This window comes from Poecile atricapillus, chromosome 3 (genome assembly GCF_030490865.1).
Source record: "Poecile atricapillus isolate bPoeAtr1 chromosome 3, bPoeAtr1.hap1, whole genome shotgun sequence".
NCBI lineage: Eukaryota > Metazoa > Chordata > Aves > Passeriformes > Paridae > Poecile > Poecile atricapillus.
In genome coordinates, this window is record NC_081251.1 from 100424399 (window position 1) to 100448651 (window position 24253).

General features: G+C 43.8%; 2 protein-coding genes across 4 annotated transcripts in view; one reads left to right on the forward strand and one right to left on the reverse strand.

Annotated features, from left to right (window-relative positions):
* Positions 1-17019, forward strand: part of XDH (xanthine dehydrogenase) — a 47413-nt gene extending 30394 nt beyond the window's left edge. For all 3 annotated transcript variants that reach the window (XM_058836923.1, XM_058836925.1, XM_058836924.1), the window contains 17 exons: positions 611-707; positions 1705-1829; positions 2539-2672; positions 4092-4179; positions 4814-4900; positions 6323-6514; positions 6989-7134; positions 7730-7811; positions 8376-8471; positions 9198-9326; positions 10319-10393; positions 11213-11265; positions 12366-12480; positions 13125-13190; positions 14766-14954; positions 15383-15550; positions 16277-17019. In XM_058836923.1, coding sequence (XP_058692906.1) covers positions 611-707; positions 1705-1829; positions 2539-2672; positions 4092-4179; positions 4814-4900; positions 6323-6514; positions 6989-7134; positions 7730-7811; positions 8376-8471; positions 9198-9326; positions 10319-10393; positions 11213-11265; positions 12366-12480; positions 13125-13190; positions 14766-14954; positions 15383-15550; positions 16277-16327 — 1893 coding nt within the window. In that variant the 3' untranslated portion in view covers positions 16328-17019. The remainder of the gene's footprint in view (positions 1-610; positions 708-1704; positions 1830-2538; positions 2673-4091; positions 4180-4813; positions 4901-6322; positions 6515-6988; positions 7135-7729; positions 7812-8375; positions 8472-9197; positions 9327-10318; positions 10394-11212; positions 11266-12365; positions 12481-13124; positions 13191-14765; positions 14955-15382; positions 15551-16276) is intronic.
* Positions 16996-23335, reverse strand: LOC131578319 (carbohydrate sulfotransferase 8-like). Its single transcript, XM_058836929.1, has 2 exons — positions 23029-23335; positions 16996-21569 (listed from the first exon to the last, which is right to left on the reverse strand). Exons 1-2 carry the CDS (start codon positions 23126-23128, stop codon positions 20755-20757), a joined length of 915 nt encoding a protein of 304 aa, XP_058692912.1. The 5' UTR covers positions 23129-23335; the 3' UTR covers positions 16996-20754.
* Positions 23336-24253: the final 918 nt, after the last annotated feature.

A 24253-nucleotide genomic window follows, 5' to 3' on the forward strand; every position in this document is an offset into this window, starting at 1 on the left:
ACCTTTGCCTTTTCTGAGGCTTCTGGTTCTTTATTCAACCAGGGAACATGAGAGTGGAGCCAAAAACGTGCTGGTTTTTTTTGGTTTTGTTGTTTGATATTCAGTGGAGTTTTTTCTTTATGGAAAGCTTCAGTTTTGTCAAAAGGAAAATGCCTTTGTTAAACTTCCTTTAGAAAGATGATTGTATATTAGATCAGAAGTGAACTACTTCTGTACTTCTTATCTGAGAGATTTTGTTTTCTCTTTCTCACTCTATATTTTTTTTTAAAATATTTCAAATTTTTTTTCCACCTTCTGGGCTACAGACAAGAGTTAATATAAGTTGTAAATTATAGCTGTGGTGGTTACAGGCCTTGAGGTTCTGGGTCCACAAAATAAAATTAGTCACAAGAAGTACCTTAAGATTGTCCAATTATGGTGTTGGTTGTGAAATTGCTTTGTTGCCAAAAATTATTTTGTACTGCTTTTAGTCAAATATTTTGGCCACTACCATAGAAAGTGTCTGATAAGTTCTTGTGCTTTTCATCTTGGATATTTCTTCTTCAGTTAGAGGAAGGTTTGATTTCATTCCACTTACACAAAAATGTCATTGTGTCATTCTGTTTCCTAGGAAGCTATTGAGAAACAATCTTTCTTTAAGGATATAAAGAGGATTAATAAGGGAGATGTGAAGAAAGGATTTGAAGAATCTGATCACATTTTGGAAGGTGAGGATAACCATTAATAAGTCTTTTAAAATAGTATAGTTTGTGTCAAAAGAAGTCAAGCTGTCAGCCTCCTTTTTATGCATATGATACTGAGAGTAAGGCTTGCAGGACTAAATTAATTTAATATAAAGTTTCAGACTGGTATACAAATTTTATTGTTTCAAACAGACCTGGATGCTCCCAGCTGTGCCCCCATAAAACACTCTTTTTTCAATGAAAGGACACATTTTTCTTGAGGAAATATTCTACAGTGGTTTTTTTCTTTCCTGAAATTTTTCCCTGTCCAGACATATTCTGGTCTAAATCTTATAGACAGTCTATTTCCTTTAAACTGATTATGGCTGTATCTTAGGCAAGTGGGACACAAAGAACAGATCAGGGCCATGACTGAGAAAGGAGGTTGTTTCTGACATTTGTGTGTAGCATGACTGGAAATTGTACCCTCAGCACTGCCAGGTAAGATGTCCTGGGAAAAAGCCACATGCAGTGATAGAGAGTTGATTACCAGTTGATCATCTTGAGGCATTTTGGGTTTTTATTTTTATTCTCCTGCTTCAAAGTTTGTAACCTTGTGTTTTATCTACTCAGCTTGACTATACTTGATGTATTTTTATTATTTTCTCAGTGGTGTTATTTGGTGCTCTTAAAAGGCACCAAATACTGCATCTTAAGAGATGCTGGATCAATGGCATGGTATGCAGGCTTACTTGTGAAATGCCAGCCACTTGTGTTTTATAATTAAGATTTCTAGAAAAGTGGAAAGGAAACATGTCTGGATTTTTTCATTGTGTTTTGTTGTTTTGTTTTATTTTTTGTTTTTTAAACATTGAACTAGAAGTGTCAATTTTAGAACTAGTGATAGCCAGTGCTGGGCTAAGCAAAGGGTTGTCACTTAAAACACACACAAAAGGCAGTAGATTTAAGTCTACATGTGATGGGAGACACCTTATAACACCAGGGACATCCTTCTTATGGGACATTTCTTTACATTTCCTAGGGGAGATGTACCTTGGTGGTCAGGAGCATTTCTACTTGGAAACTCACTGTACTTTGGCTGTGCCAAAGGGAGAAGATGGTGAGATGGAACTCTTTGTGTCGACCCAAAACCCAATGAAGACACAGGTACTTCTCATTAACCTGGTGCCTAAAAGGCATTTGTTTCTCAGTCTCAGATTAGATGAATGGTTGTTATGTAGTTGCTCTTATTTTATTCTTCAGTTAAAAAAACACAAAGGCTTAGAGTTGGGCATGTGATCTAAAGTCCTTATCCATCTTGCTGGAGTCCTGACTCTCCTTCCAGGTGACAGAGGTATTTCTGTTGGCAATGCATCTTGGTTTAGAAAGATCACATGCTTAGCCCTTTCTGGAGAGGGTCCCAGCTGCTCAGGAGACATGATGCTTGAAGGACACATCAGGAAGGGAGGTGGTGAAACCACTGGCTGTGCACCAACTGTCCCATTCCATGAGATAGGTTACTGGAACCATGGGGTGTCCTTGGCCTGTTTACTGGCTCACCAAGACTGTCCAAAAGTCTCTGAACGCAGTGAGGGTGGTATGGATGTCAAACCCTGTGCTGAATGAGACCTGTGTCTTGGTGACCTCATCTCATGTCAGTCTTTTCCTGAATCTGGCCCTTTTTGCTACAGCACTTTTGTGTCTTTTCCCTTCAGAGATCAAATGCTGGGCTTATTGGCTCCCATTGCATCAAATCAAATTGCATCAAATCCAATATTTGCATTGTTGAAATGGTTTCAGGGAGCCAATGTGTTGGCATCTAGTTCTTAACACCAGCTAAGCTCCCTACATGTCCTGCTGTTTTGTTTTTCTTCAGGAGTTTGCTGCTAATGCTCTGGGAGTGCCTTCAAATCGGGTTGTGGTTCGAGTGAAAAGAATGGGAGGAGGATTTGGAGGAAAAGAGACTAGGAGTACTATTTTGACATCTGTAGTGGCTGTTGCAGCCTTCAAGTAAGTTTGGGTGTGGGGAAAGGAATTTTTTCCATCACACTGTCCCAGCCTGCCTCTATCTGGGGCACCATTTGCAGTGGAGCACTTTCAATATTCTACATGTCTTCTTACTGTACAAGCAAGTTCAGGATTTTCCAAGGGAGGTGTCTGATGGATTCTTAGCTGATAGGAGGGATTTAACCTGCCCAGAGGGGCTAAGTTTGTGCTGGAATGACAACTTTTAATAAGGGGGGAAAACCTCCTTATTCTTTACTCCTTTGGTGCTCTCTGAAAACTCTTGTATCTCAAATTATTTGCCTCTCCCCCTCACTTCACCCCAAACATTTTCAAAATCCAGCACCAGCCATGTTTATTTTTTTTGTTTAACAGAGGTATGAGAGTCTCTTCCTTCTTCAACACTCTACTATACCAGTCTTGCATCATTATTTGTCTGCTCTTCTGCAAACTCCCTCTTTGGATTTTTCCCTCGGAATGGTGGCAGGCCTTGGAACCCACACTTTTCAAACCCCTAAAAGCTTACAGAATGAAGCTAGGTTGTAACCATTGGTGAAGAGTAGATTGGAAATGTGCTCCTGGTTTCTGGAGTTTTGCTGTGGCCTCATGTTTAACTGTGCAGGTTTTGGATGAACGTGGCCTCTGAACATGTTCCATGCCCCTCCCAGTACTGCCCTTGCTGGCAGAGGGATCTTGCAACACAGCAGCAGCTTGCTACAATACCTTTGGACAAGAACAGCCAAAATGAAACTCTGTTTTTAAATTGACTTTATTTTTTTTCTCTTCTGAGCAAACAACCTGCTCTCTCTATTTAATCAGTAATACATTTGCATTCTTTTCTTCTCTTTATCTCTGCCAGCCAAACCACTGTTTGACATCCTGGAGGTTACAAAATACTTCTATGACATTCACTAGATACTTGTACAACCTGAAGACAGGCACTTGAAAGGCAAAAATTGTTACAAAATTAAGAGCAACTCCTACTCTCCCCCTTGTTTTCCTCCTTGCTAATAAGCAAATAAAAAACAAGTTCAAATTGAAGGCTAGTTAGTACTTTACTTTGCATTATTATCTAATTCCTGTGGCATTGTCTCTTTCAAAGCCAAAAGAGTGCCTTGAGAGACAGTCTGGAAAACAGTGATTGCTCAGTTATTAGCATCTATATCTATAAGAAATTATCATTTTTTAATACAAGAGTGTTTGCAAGAGTTTTCACAAACAGGTCCCAACTGGAGATGTTTATTTATTTTTTTTTACTCTGTCTTGCCATTTTATTAAGAGTAATATATATAAACCAAGCAGTTTACCCTTAACTGTCCACTGCTACTCTGGAAAGAGAAAAAGAGTCTTGTTCTGCAGGAACATTTTGTTTTGTATTGTATTGTGCATTTCAGGCTTTGCCTAAAAAGCTGTGTTCTTTAACAGAACTGGCCGTGCAGTGAGGTGCATGCTGGATCGAGATGAGGACATGCTGATAAGTGGTGGGAGGCATCCCTTCCTGGGGAGGTACAAGGTATGCACACACGAGAAGAATCCATGTGGTCTCAGTGCTGTCCCCTGAGACACCAGAGAGCAAGCAGTAAGATATTGTGAAAAAACACTGCTATGGTTATTTCACTGCTGATCTCCCCCACTGCAAATGGGCCAGGTCAGATGGGCTGTAGCCCATTTTTCCTGTTAAAGTGCTGCAGAAGTTATTTTGGCTTGGATGGTTCCCTTCTTGTGACCTCAGCATAAATCTGTCTTCCTTGCAACCAAGACTTTGCCCCTGCTGACAATCACATTGCTTTTAGAGGTTCACCCATTCCTTTAAAGCATCCTTTACGCAGCAATGTGTTTTGTTAACTTCCTTTCTGCTTCAATCCCCCTCCAACTGCTGCTGCTTTTGAAAGCAAAAACCTGTTAAGGAAACTGTGGCTGTGATAAGCAGCCAGCACTTAATTTAGATGAGTTGTCAGGAGCAAGACTGACACATGCACAAACCCTTCACTGGGAAAATCCCTCAGCTGCTGGCTGTGCCTGCCCTATGCTGCGCTGGGGACAGTCAGCCCTCTCTGCCTCTGTGAAATCTATTCAGGTTTTGGAGGCAAGCACATACCAGAACATTCTGTAGAAAACTATTTACTGAGGAGACACTCTCTTGACAGGTTGGTTTCATGAAGAATGGAAAAGTCAAGAGTCTGGAGGTGTCATACTACAGCAATGGGGGCAACTCTGTAGACCTCTCTCATGGTGTAAGTAAAATTTTCTGATGGCTCATTAAGCGGAAGGTGTATTCCTGTGCAACCTGCTCTGCCTTCAGAGAGCTGTTGCCTACAGTATTGCTTGCACATGCAGCTCTTTGACGTGACTGAGAACAGATTTTGAAGGGCTTTTGGAGCTTCTACAAATGCTCTGTGAGCCAATTGACCTTGCCTTGCCACATAATTCTTATGGTTGCTGTAATAACTCAGATTGAGTGAAGGAGTCAAGAATGTTTGCTTTGCATTACAGAGGGCTGTGATGGAAAAGTTGTTGCACAATGCAAGATGACTGACAGATCCCCAGTGCTGGGGAAAGATAGTTCCTTGGAAAAAGAAGCATCCCAGTCAATAGGTTGATCAGGACAGGGTACCTTAATCAACAAACTCGTAAAGGACTGGCTAAAGCCTACTGCTGTGTTCACAAGCAGCAAGGACAAAAAATGGGCCCAAGTTCTGTGTTTGTCTCCAAGAAGTTTTGCACTGATGAGTAAAAAACTCTCCTTTTCTGTCATGTGAATGACCAACTCAATAGCCTAGTGTCACTCAGGTTTATTCTAGCTCAATTTCTCCAGTCCACTGAGTCTCTGATAGTTTTCTGCAAAAATGGATCCTTTTCAATAGGAAAGAACTGCAAGAGCTCTCTACCAGAACCACATTTGATGCTGGCAATGTGGCTGGTGCTGGGCAGAGCAGAATGACAGGCAAGTGTCTTTGCATAAGCTGAGGGCCTGGTTGAGGACACATCTATATAATTGTCTTTTTGACTGTGTCTGAATTGGGGGACTGGAAAATGCTCTGTGTATAGATAAGGTTGGGTTGTGTGTAATGTCCTCTCTGTGCTGCTGCTGGAAGAGAAGTCTGGAAGCACAAGCCAGAAAGAAACTCTGGCCCTTTCTCGATGTAGACAATAAGAGGACAAAGATCTCAAATCTTGCAGTTCAGTAGTTACTGAAAATCTTTATTTCTTACATTTGCCCTTATTGCCATAGCATTGCATGCTGAGTCACTTGGTATCAGCAAGATCCTTTCCCAGTAACAGATTAGTCAGTATAATGAGAATGCTGTTTCTTCCAGACAGGTAATGGCATTTACTAACAGTTTGACTCAGCATGAGCCCAGGGCCAAACATTGGAGCTAAATCTGTCCCAGAGCCATAAGCGTCAACAGAGAAGTGTGGTTATTGTCTTGTCCTTCAGGAGGACACCGCTTGAGATTCCACTGCACGTGGGAGGCAGTTCTGGCTGCACTTCAGTGCTCATCCAGCTGTGTTGACTGCAGCACTGCAGGGTGCAAGAGAAAGTGCTGATTGTTGTAAATTAGCTTCAGAGCTTCCAGGCTAGTTTTGGCACTGGTGAGAAGTCTGATATCCTGTTCATGTAAAATGTGCCCACTTCCATTCCTTTTCTTCACCAGGTAATGGACAGAGCCCTGTTACACTTGGATAACTCCTACAACATCCCCAATGTCAGCAGCGTGGGCATTGTTTGCAAGACGAACTTGCCTTCCAACACAGCCTTCCGTGGTTTTGGAGGGCCCCAGGGAATGATGATTGCTGAGTGCTGGATGAGTGACCTTGCTCGGAAGTGTGGCCTTCCACCTGAGGAGGTACAGACCTGCTGACACCTTCCAGGGTGGTGCTGCCTTTGAACAAGCTCTGAGAACTGCATCAGCCACACAAGATTTTTAAGCATAAAAACTTTTGCTTCATTTTTGTGGAGTTCCTAGCAGGATCTCAAACTTGTGTGACAGATACATTCTGCACTGGATTATCTTCTGTTTAGTTAAATTTCTTGGCAGCCTCAATTTTGTAACATCTGTTTTAAGGATAGATAATGAAGTCACTAGGTATCTTAATCTTACTGACAACGTGGTTTAAGTCCCAATCTCTGAAAATTTCCAGACTTAATGTCTTAGTTCATGTTTTAACATAAACAGATATATAGTTGTTAATTGTTTTGTTCCTTGGCTCTTTATAGAAAGAGCAAAAGAGTAAAATCAGTAACCAATACTCTTTAGATCTCATTCCTCCTTGTCCAAAGCATTTAACTTGGCCTGTCCTTTCTATGTCTCTTTGGGAAGGTACGGAAGCTCAATCTCTACCAGGAAGGAGACACAACTCATTTTAACCAAAAGCTGGAGGGATTTACTCTGCGAAGATGCTGGGATGAATGTTTGTCCAGCTCCAGCTATCATGCCAGGAAGAAACTGATTGAAGAATTCAACAAGTAGGTGCTCTGGTGCTGTCTTGTGCACTGGGTGCACCTGTTGCCTACTAACTTCTGGAGTTCTCTTAGCAACTCAAGTGATGTGAAGTCACACCTTATATTTGCAGACTGACTTCTAAATATTTCTCTTTTTGAAATTCCTTTATGCTCATTGTCAGAGGAAAAGTCTGTCAGTGAGCTGGTAGCATAAATAAGGCCAGAATCATATCTAGCATGATGTGATTTTGTAAGTGAAATAACAAAGAAGAGAGAGTCTGTTAAGTCCAGCTAAGATTTTCACATGACTATCAAAGCAATCTGTTTATGCTTTCCTCTGACTTACATACTTTTTTGAGTTGGCTTGTATATACAACTGAATAGTTAATAATATGGACAACTGACTGCTTCTATAATGCTTGTGGAAAGCATCTTCAGTTGGAATTTCTTCATGTTGGAACACACAAATAAAGCCTTTCTTTAATACAAATTAGTGATTAACTTTGTCTATATCATAGTGAGGTATTTAATTTCTATTTGATGCACAGTCAGAGGGAAGCACAGTATTGATTTATGATAAAAAGCTTATGGGTATATGAATAATGTTCTTTCTTTGCAGGCAGAACCGCTGGAAAAAGAGAGGGATGAGCATCATTCCTACCAAATTTGGCATCAGTTTCACTGTCCCGTTTCTGAACCAGGTCTGTAAATGTCACTTGCCCTTTCACTAGAGAAGTAGGATTTATGCTGCCTCCCCCAGGCCCTTCTCCATTTGTACCCAACTGGAGCTTCTTGAAGAAATAGTAAATTAATTAAGAAAGAACACACGTTTTTCAAGCCAAAATGCGCACCACAACAGTTACCAGTACATACCGTCCAAAAGATACCACAGTATAGCTACATTTTGATGGCATTGTGTAAGGTGGATTTCCCTGCCTTTCTCAATAGTAGAAACACTGCTGCTGTGTTTGAGCTGATTTGATGGACTGTCAGTGGTGTAGGAAAGCTGAGGTAAAGGGTGCATCTGTTTCACAGGGGCAGGATTGGATTATTTCACCTGCTTTCTGAGCTGAAAATACTGACTGGGGTTTATGGCATTGGAACTTCTAGTGAGTTGGTGAGACTAAACCAAACTCACCTCAAGCATAAACAAGTGGCTTTAGTTGCACCGAAGAACTACCTTAGTCTAGTTCTGAATGAATTCTCTCTCTGTAGTCTAAGTACTGCACTGGTTAATTTATGATGATTAATGTTCCCTGTTGTAGGCTGGAGCTCTGGTCCATGTGTATACAGATGGCTCTGTGTTACTTACACATGGGGGGACTGAGATGGGTCAAGGACTTCACACCAAAATGATTCAGGTAATAATGAGTTTGGGCTTAACTGAATGAGACATCTTTTCAGGACAATTACACTCTCCCTACAGTATTGCCTCAGGCACCTTAACACCTCCTCTGTGTGCATGCAGAGAGGAACAAATCAGGACTAATTCCTCTTCATTTTTCTGAGCAGCAGAGCTGTATTTCCAGAGTATTATCACAACTGAATATTAAAATTAGATTCTTCATCATCTTAGATCTCACTATGTAAATAATGCAGGTTATGCTTACAGTTTAACTCCTTTTGCAATTTCAGTTCACCCCATAAAGGTACAATTTAGATCCATTTTATACAAAAATTAGTTGTATTGAAAGCAGATATATCTGCATATGCAAGTGCCTTTGCAGTTAAAAAGGCTTAAGGGAGCAACATTCCTTTGGCAAGAAAATGAAAGGAAAATCTCATAGGACTTTTGATCTTCTGATTTATTTTTTTTACTGTTAAGAGAAGAATGTAGTCTCATACGAGTGAGTGTCTATCATTGTAGCAAATGTGTATGTGCTCACACACATTCAGTTGGTGAAATGCAAATATAACAATGTTCTGGCTAGTTCTCAGTCACTGGAACAACTCAGTCTGCAGGAAAAATGAACTTTATGATGGGAGAGGGTAGAGGTCGCAATGTGGGTTCTGGCAGTGCAAGCAATGATTGACAATGGTCATGTATAAGAATTGCTGCTTACCAGTTGTTTACCTTTGTTCCACAGGTTGCTAGCAGAGCCCTGGGAGTTCCCACCTCCAAAATTTACATTAGTGAGACCAGCACAAACACCGTCCCAAATACCTCCCCGACAGCTGCTTCAGTCAGCGCCGACATCAATGGAATGGCCGTCTATGTATGGAAGCCGAGTTATTTAAATGAGTGGGTTACAAGGGAGGGCTCCAGGGCATGAAAAGTTGTCCTGTATTTATCTGTTGCTTAAGGAAAACAACCATCAAAAGGCAGTTCCAGTCTAAGGATGCCTCATAACTTTACCTGGTATAGCTACCGGTGGCATGAGATTGTGAATGTATATTTTTTCAAGTTTTTCAAAACCGTCCTTCAGTCCTTTGGTAGTTCTAAAAATAGAATATTTGAGATTGCTCAAAATGAGCAGAACAAAGCATCCATTTAAGCAGACAGCTTCTAAGTAATTAATGGAGCCTTATCTATAACAAACGCATTTTGCTGCATGTATTAATAGCAAATGGTTTGAGAACCATGCTCCACAAGCTCTAAGTGTTGATCAGCTCAGAGGAAATGCTCTGCTGTAGCAATGGCATTTTGGTGGCTGTCTGCCATGGTGGAGTTACCAATGCATATATTTGCTGGGTATGTGATTTTTCCATTTTAAAAGAAGAATTCTCAGCTTAAAAGAAAAGGGGAAGTGAAACCTGCAAAGTAAAATCATCAGGCTGTTTTTATTATCTGCACAGCTTATCTGAGTAGATTGAATTTTGGGAAGAATATTTTTGTTCTTTCACTGTTAAAAGGATCATCTTGTAATCTATGCTGAGCTGTCCTGTACAGACAGGGTATAGATAAAATTAATGTATAAATGAGTAGACTTCTTGTATTTTGTGTCATGGTCCAGAAAGTTCTGTGCTGAATTTCGGATTCCTTTCTGCTATTAGCATGGCCAATCTCCTTTAAAATCTTTTTCAGACAACGTTTCCTCCTGTGTAGCAAGACATCCATCAGTGAACTTTGTTCCTTTTTATGATTTGCCAAAGTCCTAAAGTCAGTATTGATTTAAATAGGTTCTTTGAAACTCTTGGAGGTCTCTTAATACCATCAGCTGGCTATTCACATCTTAAAATACTTTCTTCTCTTTCTCTTTGTTTCTAGAATGCGTGTCAGACTATCTTAAAAAGACTTGAGCCAATCAAACAGTCTAATCCCAAAGGATCCTGGGAAGACTGGGTAAGCTGTCTGTCATGAGACAAGTAGAGATTGTCAGAGATTGTTTTAATTGGCAAACCAGTGTGCAGGTGTGTCCTCCAGGCCTTCTGCATCTTGCTAGCATAAATTTGAGCAAAGACAGTGAAACATAAACCTGGCACAGATTTCCAAAGCTTGCAAGAGGTCATCCCCAAGACATCAGTTATTACCTTAATCCTGAGATTTCTCCAAATTTTGGGGCCCACCTATGACAAATTTCATCAGACAAGAGTCTTGAGTGGTCATATATATCTTTGTAATCAGGCTACAGTCTTGCACAGAAGGAAACCTGATTTCTAATGAAGGGATTCTGTGGTACAGACAGCTCTTGAGCTGCCGTTCAGCCCCAGTAGTGCTCCCTGTCTGCAATACCTCTGTCCCCTCAATGAGAAGAGATGGATGGGCTGTAAGGCTCTCTTCAGATTCAAACTCTGCTCTTCATCCAAGCAGTTTTGACTTTGTGATTTGGAAGTCAGGACAGAATTTCCCTCACTGAAGTCAAGATGACCTGCCAATTTAACCTTTGTTTCTGAGGCTAAAAGTCTAACTTGTAGCTGAGTGACAGACAAACAAAAGCAGGTCTCATCCTCTGCCAATGGTTCAAGTTCTGCCCTTGGTAGCTGCTGACAGGGCTATTTGGGGAAGCAGCTGCAATCATGATGTTTGGCAGTGCTGGAGTTGGGCAGTGTGACAGCTGTCTGTCACTGGACATTTTCTACTTGAGGAAATGTTTTTGTGCAGTTATTTTGAAGGGCCTGATTGTACATTTTACTGTTTTCAAACTCTTGTTCTTGTTGCCAGATTAAAACTGCCTACGAGAGCTGTGTCAGCCTGTCAGCCACGGGGTTTTACAGGTGAGTGAAAATTCACACTGCAGAGGCACTGACTTTGTTGCATGGATTGCACCCATGGAAATTCTGGGAGGATTTACAGCCCCCAGCCCCCTGTCACTGCTCTAAATTAAAGCTGTATTCCCTTTCCTACCTACAAGTGGTAAACTGAGGTTAAAAGTCTCCTGGCTGGGGAGAATCAATTCCTGATGGAGCACAGCTCTGAGGACAAGTAAATCTGGAGTAGATCTGAGTTCATTCCAGCTGACTTTGGTCTGAAGAGGCATAAATGAAATCAGAGCTTTGCCTGGGGCTCTGCTCTGTGTCAGCCTTGTGACCTAGTTTTGCACTAGAACTGCCATGTGGCATAAGAGGGGACAAGGATTGTCCTTGAGGAAAATCCTGTCTCTTGTGACATGAGCAGATACCAGTGTTTCCAGCATTGTTCTCCCACTTCAGACTCTTGCTGGACCCTGCGTCACTCTGAAATGGGGCACTTCTCTTAGTCAGCTTTAATGCTGGAGGAAAGCAGAGATCTATCATCTTTAAGGCAGAGAGGTTGACATTAATAAATAAACAAGTGTTGAGAAGAACCTATTTAGGACTAAAATATACTATGTGTTAATTTCTTTTGCATCTCTGAAATGTATTTTTTCTCTTAACCAAGTGACTTATCAGTATTTTAATAAACCAGTGTTCAGATAAAGAATAAGCAGTCAGACACAAAACTTGCCATGAGCTGTGCTTAAAATTAGTTCTAAGCTTAATAGAATTTCTGCTTCAGCTTGAATATGTTCTGAAATTTAATGGTCTTAAAGAAACATTCACCTGCACTCTAAAAGGAAAGAATTTTCTACTGGATTGGTAGATAATAGTCATCACAAGCCCTAAGATTTATGGGCAAATAATGATAGCTAAAACACTTTGATAGTTTCAATCAAGTTTTGGAATACAGAGCAGATGTAGCAGATTTTTATTTATAGTTCTTTACACTTTTAATTTCTGCATGGGCTTGACAGAAGGCAGGAAACAAAAGTGAATTAGGATTTTAATAAGTAGCAATAGAGTCGTATTTGTTTTTGTTTTTTTCATGGAATGAAATGTGGTTTTGTTTCTCTATCAAGAATTCCTGATGTTGGCTACAACTTCGAAAAGAACGAAGGGAAACCATTCTCCTACTTCAGTTATGGAGTTGCCTGCTCTGAGGTTGAGATAGATTGCCTGACAGGTGACCACAAGGTGAGGGGTCAGCAGTGAAACAGCTCTCTGTGTTTTGGTGAAGGGAACATTCATGGGGAGTTAGAACAAATACTGGGTGTCAGCCCATTCCTGGCTCTGTCATTGGTCTGGTGTGTGTGACCTTCAGCAAATTTCTTAACTCCTCTGTTCCACAGTGCAGCAATCTGTAAAGTGTAATAAAACAATAATTATCTACCCTGTGGGGATTTGAGCTTAATGAATGATTGCAAAAGTTATTGGATTTGCTTGAGTAAGAGATAGCAGCACTGTGTTGGCATGAAAGTACAGAAACATCCTGGAATTGAGTTAATCATTAAAAATAACACTGAAGACTTCTGGAAAGAAAGAAAAAAAAGAAAAAAAAAAAAAAGAAAAAATTTAATCAGGATCTGACCTAGTTGGTTATGCTCAGCTATAGACCACTGATACCAGCATCTTGGAATTAATATTAATTGAGTCCATTGAACCTCTGGGGAAAACTGCAGTGAGTTCCTTTGAATTACTTTTGGGGAGAGTTCAGATTAAAAGTCAGTATGAGAAGTTCAGCTGAGATAAGATTATATGGGATAATGTTTGGATACTGCTCACACAAGACCATGGTGGACCAGATCTGTGCTGATTTACCCTTTATTTCTGTTTTTTAGAACATTCGTACAGACATCGTTATGGATGTTGGTACCAGTCTGAACCCAGCCATAGATATAGGACAGGTAAGTGAAAAAGTATTGCTATTTCCATCACATTAAAGCAATCACACTGCTCTCAGGCTTTTCTATTTATTATCCCTCTCCGTGTTCTGCCTTTGCAAACACAACCTTTTTAACTTGGCACAGAATTACATAGAATTACATAGGGAAATATTCTGTTAGGTTTTGGGATTTTTGGCTTGGATAGTAAGACTACAGGATATTGTCTCGTTATCATCCCATTTATGTTTTTCAGGCTAAATCCCACACTTGATATTTATGCTCCAATCTGTCAATATTAAGTTTATTTAATTTAGTGAAAATTCTCCTGTGACTAAAGTGTTAGGGTGGCAGATTCTGTCCTCCAGCTGCTGCTGTGTAGAATTCTCAATAGGAAGCTGGACCAGTCACTTATCTTGCAAAGTCCTTGGGCAGGCACAAGATTACTTCAAAATTTTGTGCTGTAATAATCACAGTATCTCCTAGCAGATAAAGGTAATAAACACAGGATTGTTTGACAGACCAAGAGATGAATTGTTAGCTATATGCTTATCTAGCCATCTTAGCTCACTGGCTAACTCTAGATGTTGATAGGGTGTAACTCCAATGAAACTGCTGCAGGATTTGGGATGACAGGCAAAGCTCTGCTATAGCTAAAATGAAATTGCCTTGAAAGTGACATTTTTTTCTGAAAGAGATTTTTTTTTTGGAAGTGTCTAAGAGAAGAAAGATATTTTCTATCTTTGTGGCCTGTCACTTTAGCTTTGGGAGTTGAGAGATGGACTAAATGGAGCCTGTATAAGGGGTCTTCAATTCCTGTGTCCTTCCATGAATTGCTGCAGAGGATCTGGGGGAACAGGAGAGAAAGGATGTGGCATGAGTGCAGGAACACAAGTACACACAGATGGGTCAATGAATGCTTGTGCAAAATCTTTAGACTGCTCTGGCCATCAGATATCTCAGTGGACAGAGAGAGCAGAGCTGCTTTGTGCAGGGTTGTTCTAGCACATCCTCCTCTCATAATCTTTTTTCTCCTAAAATTTACAGTAGAAAAAATAAGCAAAGAAGTTTTTTAGTACTTAAATGGATATAGGAGTGTTTTTGCAGGTGTCTGTGCTGCTGACCTGATAATACGCAGCACTTAGGAAAGCATTTATACTGAAATAGAAAGCATAAAATCGTTTGTCTTTAGATGTTTCATCCTTAGTCATTTTAGTCTACTTCTCCTTTGATATATCAGCAAATTCAACTCATTCAGTGTTCACCTGCCTGGGAAAAAAACAATATTTTATCATTGATTTTACTTTTTTTCCTGTTGCTTCATCAGAAAATTCCTGTCTAGCACTTACAGAAAATCTGTTTGCGTGTGTTTGTAAATTGCTTCACCTGCCAGGGAAATGCAGCCACATTTATGTGGGAACACAGGAATTGTGCAAAGATTGTACCCAGCAGAAGGAACAAGGGTTTAGAGATAAAAAGCAGGATCTGAGTCAGGTGGGGAGGGTTGAAAATCCTGGTGGATGTCATCACTGTTCGTCCTTGTGCAGGGAAGAACAACAACAACAAAGAGAACGTAACCTTGTTTGGATGTGTTTGTAGATAGAAGGAGCTTTCGTCCAGGGCATTGGGCTCTTCACCATGGAGGAGCTGCGCTACTCTCCTGAAGGGAACTTGTACACTCGAGGGCCTGGCATGTACAAAATCCCAGCATTTGGAGACATCCCAACAGAATTCTACGTGTCCCTTCTCCGTGACTGCCCCAATAGCAAAGCAGTTTACTCATCCAAGGTACGCCTGTGAGGCCTTACTGCCCCACAACACTGTGAAGCTGAGTGGGATAAATCATGAACCTGTGTATCTGAACAGTTCCTCTCATTATGCTGTGGTTACTCTGAGGTCAGGATGTTTTTCTGCTTCTTATCAGAAATATGTGTACTATCCTTTCCAGTTAGGAAGAACTGAAATAACCTGCACATTGCTGTCCTGATTGTCCATTAGACTGAATTGAAGTGGCTTTTCTGTGTGAGAAAGCTTGTGTTTTCTTCCTCTTTCCTCTTTAAATGGACTGAGGGTTGATTTAGCTCAGTCTTTCCTCACTGATCACACCTGGAACACTGGAGGCTGTTTTAGCATCATGTTTCTTCACTGAGCACATCTGGTAGACTGAGGTTCCCATCTGTAAGGCAAAGCCTTACTCTTGCTTGTGCTCTTCCTAGGCTGTGGGAGAGCCACCTCTGTTCCTGTCTGCCTCAGTATTTTATGCCATTAAAGATGCCATCTACTCAGCAAGGAAGGACTCTGGCCTGACGGAGGCGTTCAGGCTGGACAGCCCTGCCACCCCAGAGAGGATCCGCAATGCTTGTGTGGACATCTTCACCAAAATGGTAACAGCCCCTGGTCTCACAGTCTGCTCCCTGGCCAGCCTGCCCCATGGGGAGTGTGCCTGGAAGTCACAGGGGCCCAGGGCTGGGATTAGGGCAGGATGGGGAGGCTGTGTCCCTGCTCCAGTAGATGGATTTTGTTTCATGGGTGTTATCCTTCATTTAATGTGCTATCAGCTGAGAGCCAAATCCACAGCCCAGCACTGCTAGGAAGGGCTGCTGTACAGTATCTCTGACATTCAATCCATTCCATTCTCTAAGTGTTGTGCATGGAACAAAGGCACTGACTGCTTGTCCTGATGCTCCTGACTATCATCTCTCAGAGAATCATTACATATGGTGAGGGCCACAGTGTGATTTAGTGGTGTCCCTCAGCAAGGGAGAGGGTGAAAAGTGTTCCTTGAAATACTCCCTCCTTCTGAATGTTATGACCACAGGAGTCTCCTTAGAGCTGTGGACATGGAAGGAGTGCAGGAGTTATCCCTGTCATTGTCTTCTCATGGGCTGCTCTGCCCTAGTGCTGTCACAGGGCTCTGTAGTAGTCAACCATCAGGCCTTTAACAGAAGTGCCATGAGACAGACATCTCTGCATTTGGAAAAACTAGGATAGGAGCTCCTATTTTCACATGTACAAAGTCCCCCACATGAAAAGCAGAAGGGTGGGACATGATGAACCCTGGACACAACCCTCATTTGTTGCTAATTCAAATATTTTTTTTCTCTTTATAGTGCCCTTCTGCTGAGCCAGGGACCTTTAAGCCATGGTGTGTGCGTGTGTAGGAAGAAAGTTTGAGGAGCAAACTCTGCTGAAACTGAGCTTACACCAGAGGAACCACAAGGCAGTAGGACTATAAAAGAGAAAAAAAACAAACAACTTGTGTTCATGTGGCTCACCCACTGATTTGCGGAGCTTTCACATTTAATTGTCCAATCATTGTTTTCTCTGTGAGAGGAAATTGCTGCCAGATTATAGCTGTGATGTAAATTCAAATGAAGAGTAAGTTGAAGGTGATGTTATCTAGGTGTAAATGAAAAAGTTTACAGGTTTCATATAAATTTGTTGCAAGGATGCTTCTTACGAGCCAATGTGAAATAGCAGGGTGGCTGTTTCTTCTTTTTCCTGCTATGGGGAAAAGATATATCACCTTGTGATGCTATGCAAGAAGGACTTAAATGTGTTGAGCCCAGACATAAGAGTCCTTTAGCTGAGATGGGGGAGGGTGTAAGAGGTGCTGAGGGCTGGACCCTGCTGTGTCCCCTTTGCACACAAAGCCAGCTATATCCTAGAGGGAGATGAGCAGGACTTTTGATGTTGGCTAATGAAGATGGTCTTACCTGTGTAACAAAAGTATTGCTACAATTACCTGTGTTTCAGAGGAAAAAGCTAAAATGTGACTAAAAACTCATTTACCCCAAGTCCAATGAGTGTTGCTTTGTCCGCACCGGGGCTTTAATGAGATTTCAGTTCAAGTGCTATCTTGTCTTCTCTGATTAAAGATAAAAACTAAATACACCAAGAGTACTTCCAGCAAGATGCTGCTTTGTTTGACACAGACTTTTCCCATCCCACACCTCCACATCTCTCCCTGTCCATTAAATAGGAAAGGACATCAGAGACCTTGGAGTAACAGAGAAATTTGCTCGTCGATGTTCCCAAGGCAATTTTTACTAGCCTAAGCAAGGGGCATGAGGAGGCTGGGCACAGCTGGGGATTAGCTGGCTCTGGGTCAATCCCTTGCTGTCATGGCCTTGCCTTCTTTTCAAGAGAATTCTAGTTTTGCTGAATGTAAGAGCATGGGTACATTTAGCTACAGGGACTGCTTGTCTAAAAAATGTGCTGACTATGTGATGACCTGGTGTCATCTGGATTGAATATATTTTTCATGTTGGATTTAGTGCTGGGCATCCCTCCTGACAGGTTTTGTCACTGTCAGATTCAACACTGGAGCACTATGTTATCTCTAGATAGTGTCAGCCACATACCATGCCTGCTTATCATTTGCAAACTGTTATCTGTTTTTCTGGCCTACTGCTTTGTGAAAATGTCCTTTTGCTCATTTTGCACTCCCAGGGCCATCAAAAACATACGGTGCAAGAGGATGTAACTCCTTATATAAAATTTTGCTCATATACCAACTTCTTTAAATCGGCCTTCATCTTAGGACTGGAAAATGTATGCTCAGTGTGAAATATTTTTTTAAACACTCCAGGGTATATTGCTTGGGAAGGTGTAGATTTATTTCTCAACTTGAAATACTATGGATCTACCATCTAGAAGGGAATTTGTATATGTGAGTTGCAGGAAGTATTTTGTGCCTGTTGGGCTTGCTATGTAATTGTTTTATTAATTGAAACATGATACTGGTGGTTCTTAAGCTCTGAGGTACTGGGCAAGAACACATTTTTGTTTTCTCAGGAAAACAAAATAATGTAATATGTAGAAAACCTCTTAGAGAAGAAGACGTGATAATTCATGTTCAAGAACAGCTATTAGAGCCTGTGTGTCCACATTCTTGGGTGTCCAGGGAGGGGTGCAAAATACAAAGTCTGTAAGGTAGATTGGTATCAGCTGTTCATATGAATTCCACCTCGTGGGCTTGCTGGACGTGCTCATTCAGATGAGGATGGGAAGAAATACAAAGGTAATGTGTTAAAGCAGAGCATGGATACAGACACAGGCAGAGTGGGATATCAAGGAGCTCCCAGTGTCATCCCAGGAAAACTTGCCAGTGCTCATGATAGGTCTGCTGCCTGTGATGGTCCTGGGAGACGCTGGATGTCACCAATAGGATAAATGTTCTTTCTCTCCCTGGTTTTGGAATTGTCATCATTTCAGGATGGGTTTGTGAGTGTCTCACGCAGCTGCAGTGACTGCCTGGTCAGGTGAAATTTTTTTTAATTAGATGTATCAAATCTCTGTTTTGCTATTTGCTTTGTGAGTTAATTTGAAGCGCATTTGCCAAGTTCTGCGTACATGCAGTGCTCAGATCAGGCTGTTCAGAGCAGACCTGTGGAGCCAGTTTTGCTGCAGCATCAGTGAGCCACTTGTTCCCAGGCAGCAGCCCTGGCCCTCATGCCCATCCCAGCTTGAGGCCCTCTTGATACCCTTGCCCAGCTGATGGAGAGAGGAAACACTTCCCTTTTGGGGTTCACTGGAATTTAATGTAAATTATATCAAACACCTGGGGAGGGCAATGGTATAAAAATCAGGGTTGCAAAGTAACGACAGCAACTGATTGTGAGGGTATAGGGAAAAGGGAAGCTTGAAGGCTAATAGGAATTTACAGAAAGATCACTGTACTACCTGCCTGTGCTGTGGGACTCAAAGGAACATGAAACTGAGGTTTTCATATCACCTCTCAATGTCTGAACATTTCATACATTGCTTTCCCATGGAACTAAGTGCCAGGCACCTTAGGAGAGGACTGGGACCCACTGGAGAGGGCTGGCAGGAAGAAAAGATCCCTGACTTGAGGCATGGCCTGCACTGCAAAGCTGGAGGGAGCAGCTCTCCTGCCCTGAGTGCACAGCACTGTCCCCTGCCAGGTGCTGTGTCCCATCTCCTCACACCACATCTTGCTGTGTGGGGTCTCAGCTCACTATCACTGGAGGGAAAGCTACTCATCAAGTACTTTTCTAGTATTTTCCAGTGAAATAGAGCATGGATGCAAGACTCTAATTTAATGGCATATAATTGGAAATTTGCTGCTTTTCTTCTTCCAGAAGTTTATCCTCAGAAGAGGAACTATGCCATCTTGCTAGACTGTAAAGTACTGCGCACAATAATAGCACTTACATAGTAATTACTGCAGCTGGAGAGTTTGCAGGAGTGTGAAAGGAGCCCAGCTGATCTGATGTTTTGATGATATTAATTGCATGGTCTTCTGGGAGAGAGGGAGGCCAAGATTTTGGTAATTGTTTTAGGTCAGTTCTATCAACAGTTTTCACTAACATTCTTTAATGAGTGCTGTCAAATTGGTACCATGAATGTATGTGGAATTCTCTGTGAATGTCACAACACTGCAAAATAAAGCTGCTAAATACTCTGGAAACAAGTATGCCATGGTCAGAATCTGTCAGGATTTGAAATCTAGACAACTTCAGCTCATCCTTGGTGCTTGTTTGACAAAGATGGACCCTTCCCAGGGGCTGTGAGTCAGATCAGCTCAGTGACCAAAGCAGGGAGAGGACGGGTGATTGCTCTGGGCTGCTCAGCTGGATGAAGCCGTGAGCCAGCTGGAGAGACTGGGCCTCTGTCTGGCCATGCTGGCAGCCAAGTCCGAAAGAAAGGAGTGTCAGTCCTTGGGCTTCTCTGCCAGCAGGAGCTTGTAGTTGCCACATCCTGTTTTCCACAGCAGCACAGTGATGCATTCTGATGCTTCTAGCCACCTCCACAGGGTCCACCAGTTGCTGACACAAGGTGGGACAGACACAGTCTGTCTGGTGCTGTGGCTGGTACCTGGTCCACTCTGACACTTCCTTGTCTCAGGGCTAGTGCACTGAGCTGAACAGTGGCCTTGGTCTATTGGAGTCAGCCCTGGAAGGAGGGGAGCCAAACTCAAAACCTGTGAATGGAGCAAGGATTGGGTCCCATCCCCAGGGCCCACTTGAGCCCACACACATAGGAGATGAGGTTGTAAAACAGGAACAGTTCACACAGAACAGAAAAGAGCAAATAATGGGCCAGGCTTGAGCCTCCCTGAGCATGAAAAGATTGGGGACATTGCCAGTGGTTGCCCAGCAGGCTGTGCCACCCTGTGCCCTATCTCAGTCTCCAGGTGATATGCTCCTTTGGGAGCACTTCTTGTATCTGCATGGGAAGATCTGTCATGAAGAAGCCACTGCCAAACCTCTTGGCCCAACAAAAGCCCAGAAAATGAAATGTCAGTGTGGGCACAGCATGTGTGATGCTGCTGTAGTTTGCAGCAGCTCCAACCCACCCCACCCCAAACTGCTTTATCTCATCACAGTTCAGTTCAGGTAGTTTTCTGACTTTTCTGACTTGTGCCACAAGTTTCCCTAGTGCCTGCAGGTGTTGTGTTTAAACAGTACACAGCGGTGTTGATCCCCCGTCCCTGGCAGTGGTGTGTCTTAGCTCTCTGACAAGTCCTTTGGACTGTGACATGGAAAACCTCCCTGCAAGTAAAGGCTTGTCAGAACCTTGAAGCCTTTGGATTAACGCTCCCTGAAACAGTTCCTCCGTGGGGCTATTTCTCCCAGGTCTTCACGGTGCTGGGGCGGTCTGACAGGAAACTGCTAGAAAATGGGAAAGCAGCAAGGTCCCAGCGGTAGAAATGAGACAGCTGCTTCTTCTGCTGGGCAGACAGCTCACTGAACATCTGCTCTGACAACCACCTGTAGGTCCACTGCACCTGGCTGTCAGTGAGCTCGGGGGGGAGGCTGCCTGCAGGCAGCCCAGCCTGGCGCAGCAGGTGGCCCAGCTCCTCCCTGAGGAAGCCAAACATCACCACGTAGTCATACTGGATGAGGCAGGGCCGGCACAGGCTGACCAGTGGTTTCCAAGCCACGCTGCCATTGTGCATTCCACTGTCTAGAACTTCCTGGACGAAGCTGCTGAAGGATGAGCTGATGCCCATGCCTTGCAGGAACGTGGTGATCAGCCTGTGGAAAGGGTCCCTGACAAACAGCACTTTGGTGTAAGACCCCAGCATGGCCTTTACCTCCGTCTGGTTGAACGCGCTCAGCCGTGTCTCCTTAGCGTGCAGCCGGCGGTAGGGGAGTGGCACTGGCAGCGTCACATTTTCCTCCTCTAGCTTTTCCAAAAGCTGATGCCATTCCTCCACCCCTGTTGATGGCACTTGGCAGTACAGGAAGTCCAGCTTGGTGTTCACCCTCAGACTCGGGAGCAGGGAGGCTTTCTCGTCCCGGCTGCTTGCCAGTGTGGCAACTTTGCCTGCTTGGCTACAGAAAGCTCTCAGTCTCCTCTTCCTGAGCTGCTGGACGTGAAGGAAGGTGTCCAGTGTCAAAGTGAAGCCCTCCTCTGCCTTGGGGGCCAGGTCACCTGGGAAACGGCATTTGGAGACAGGGATGAGGAAAGAACACAGTGCCCTGAGTCAGACCCTGAGCACACAGTGCTGTTGCAGGCTCCTCTCCAGTTATTCCAGTGTGGAACGGATTCAGCGTGGACAAAGATGGGTAGGAGAAGGGACACCAGTCCTGTCTGGCAAAGAGCTTGGCTTTGCTGGGAAATGGGTTTCTGTCCCCATGAACATGTGAGATTATGAACACCCAGACCTCCCTTTCCCCAAATCACCATGCCCAAGGACTGATCTCAACCTCAGATTTATTCTAGAGACCCAGTTCTCTACTAACATAATTTTTGTTTTTAACTCCTTTCTTGCAACTCAACATTACACAGGTGAGTTTACCAAAGAGTAAAAAATATTCTGAGAGACCAGGCAATAGTAAATTGGTTTGTAGCTACAAATACATGATGTCCTGCAAACCCTATTGCATCTGTTGATAGGTTAACATCAGCTAACAAATGAACATAAGGGATTATTCTTAATGGCTTAGGGTGATTTAGGAACCCAAAAGACATAATTTCTTGCATCACTCCCATATGTAAATTTTTTTCTATTGTAGACAAAAAGGCAAAAGCAAATAACAAGCAAAAACAAAAGAGAAGTAAGACAACAAAGCAAATATACAGAGCAAAAGCAAATACAAAGACACTATGAGAGTGAGTTTAAGTTTTCAAATTTCAGCTTTGCTTTTTTCTTTTTTGTCTTATATTTGTTGTGAAAGGGCCAGAGTGGGTTTGAACGTAGATTAATGCCTGCCTTGCTAGTTTATTTTCTTTAGCAGCAGCACATCTGCCTCCTCTGCTCAGTGCAGGCATCTGGCAGCTTCAAGGAGATAGTTTGATGGTTTCTTCTAAGTCCTTGGGAAGTTAAATATTTAGGGAGGCTCTTGTACAGAGCTGCACAGTTAAAAGCAGAGAAGCACAGTTAAAATTAGGCAAAGGACATCAGGAACACAGGAAGAAACACGGTGGTGCCTGAAGCTATCCCGAGCTGCTCTTTGACTCACCCAGCCCCAGAACGACAATGTCTGCAAAAACTGGGACAACTTTGCTCTGGAGTGATGGGAACAGGAGGGGAAGGATGCAATTTTTAGGCAAGAAATGCAATAATTTCCAATGCCCGTGCTCCCTCCTGCCTTCCCAACAGCATTTCACAACAAAACAACAAGCGTTTTTCTAACAAAAGTTTTGGGGGTTACCTCCAGCAGCCTGACACTTGTTTTCCCCACCACACCTGAGATCAATGACCCCACTAAGGACATAAAGCTGCAGGGCCCCAGAGCAAGGGCTTTCTCCACAACCACCGTGCCAAGGGTGTTTTCTGTCCTGCGGGCATTTGCCCACCTAGAGCCTCTGGAAGAAGCTCCAGGTCGCGTCCCCCATGGCGCAGAGCGGCTGCCGGGCGTGCAGGGCCGCCGTGCTGGCCAGGCCTTACCTCCGCGCCTGTGGGCCGGGGTCTGGAGCAGCAGCCTCCAGCTGAGGAAGGCGGCGATGGCCAGGGCGGCCGAGAGGCCGAGGCGGGGAAGGAAGCGCATTTCTGGGGTGTGCTGGGTGCCGAGTGCTGGTGAGCAGCTCGGGGCCCGAGGGAAGGCTGTTGGGGAACCTCCTGTGTTTATTTAAACACACCCAGCCAGAGCTGGGTTAAAGTACTGTTTGGGCAGCAGCTCGGCTCGGGGCAGGGAAACGGCCTGAGGCACAGCAGGTGCCTCCTGCCTGCGTTTACAGCGTGAGATTTTGAGGCAGAATCTGCCATTTTTATTCAGTGTCTGTGCCGTGCCAGCCAATAGTGCTGAGGAGCAGGCCCTGCATACCCACTTCCGTGCGGGGTCCTGCAGAGCCACACGGGCAAAGATGTTCCCGGTCCCCCGATACTCTCTCCCTATTGCCCGCGGCTTTTGGCGTGAGGCACGGCTCGGGAGCGGCGCTGTGGGGAGCGGCTGGGGCTGAGCAGCGCTGGGCCACGGCTCCTGCCTCTGTGCTGCCGGGCGTCCCCTGAGCTGGAAGCGGTGGCAGGGGAGGTGACAGGACACAGCCGGTATCATGTGGCGGGCCGACCGTGAGGCACAGACTGGAAGTGCTGAACTGCTGTCTGTGCCCTTTTACTGTTTAAAATCTGTGACCAGGCAGTGCGGGGGCCTCATTACACAAAAAAAGGGGGTGAGCTCAAATCAGGCAGACGGACGTGCCGCTCCAATGAGCCACCCCGCGGGATGGAAACCCCCAGGAGCCGTGAGGGCTGTGCCACGCTTTGGCTCTCCCAGCAGAGGGTGCTCTGGGCCCGGGGAAGCCCTGCCCGCCGCTGGCGGGGACTGCTGCTTAGGGGATCGGCTTCACAGCTGCCCTGGCCGCGCTTGTGCCTTTTAAAGCCTTTCTGCGGCAAGCAGATGTTTCCTCCGGGTCTTGTGGCTAGACCCTGCTGCATGTGTCCCTGCAACCTGCCCTAGAGATCTGGGAGAATCCCTTTACAGCCAGAGCTGGTGGGAATGGCCATGATTTGCTTGTGCGTTTCAGCAGGGACTGTCCCAACCACAACCCCAGCGAGCTGAAGCGCAGCTGCAATGGGTAGGGAGAAATGCAGCTGATTTTTATTTTACAGTCATAAAGTGAAAGCAAAGAGACATTATTTGTCTGAGGGGCAGAAAGAAATAGTGGAAAACCCC

Excerpts from the sequence above, each read along its gene's own strand:
- LOC131578319 (XM_058836929.1), bottom strand. The coding sequence starts at position 23,128 with ATGCGCTTCCTTCCCCGCCTCGGCCTCTCGGCCGCCCTGGCCATCGCC. Across the intron at positions 21,570-23,028 it reads CCCGGCCCACAGGCGCGGAG|GTGACCTGGCCCCCAAGGCA; the intron begins GTAAGGCCTGGC and ends GCCGTTTCCCAG.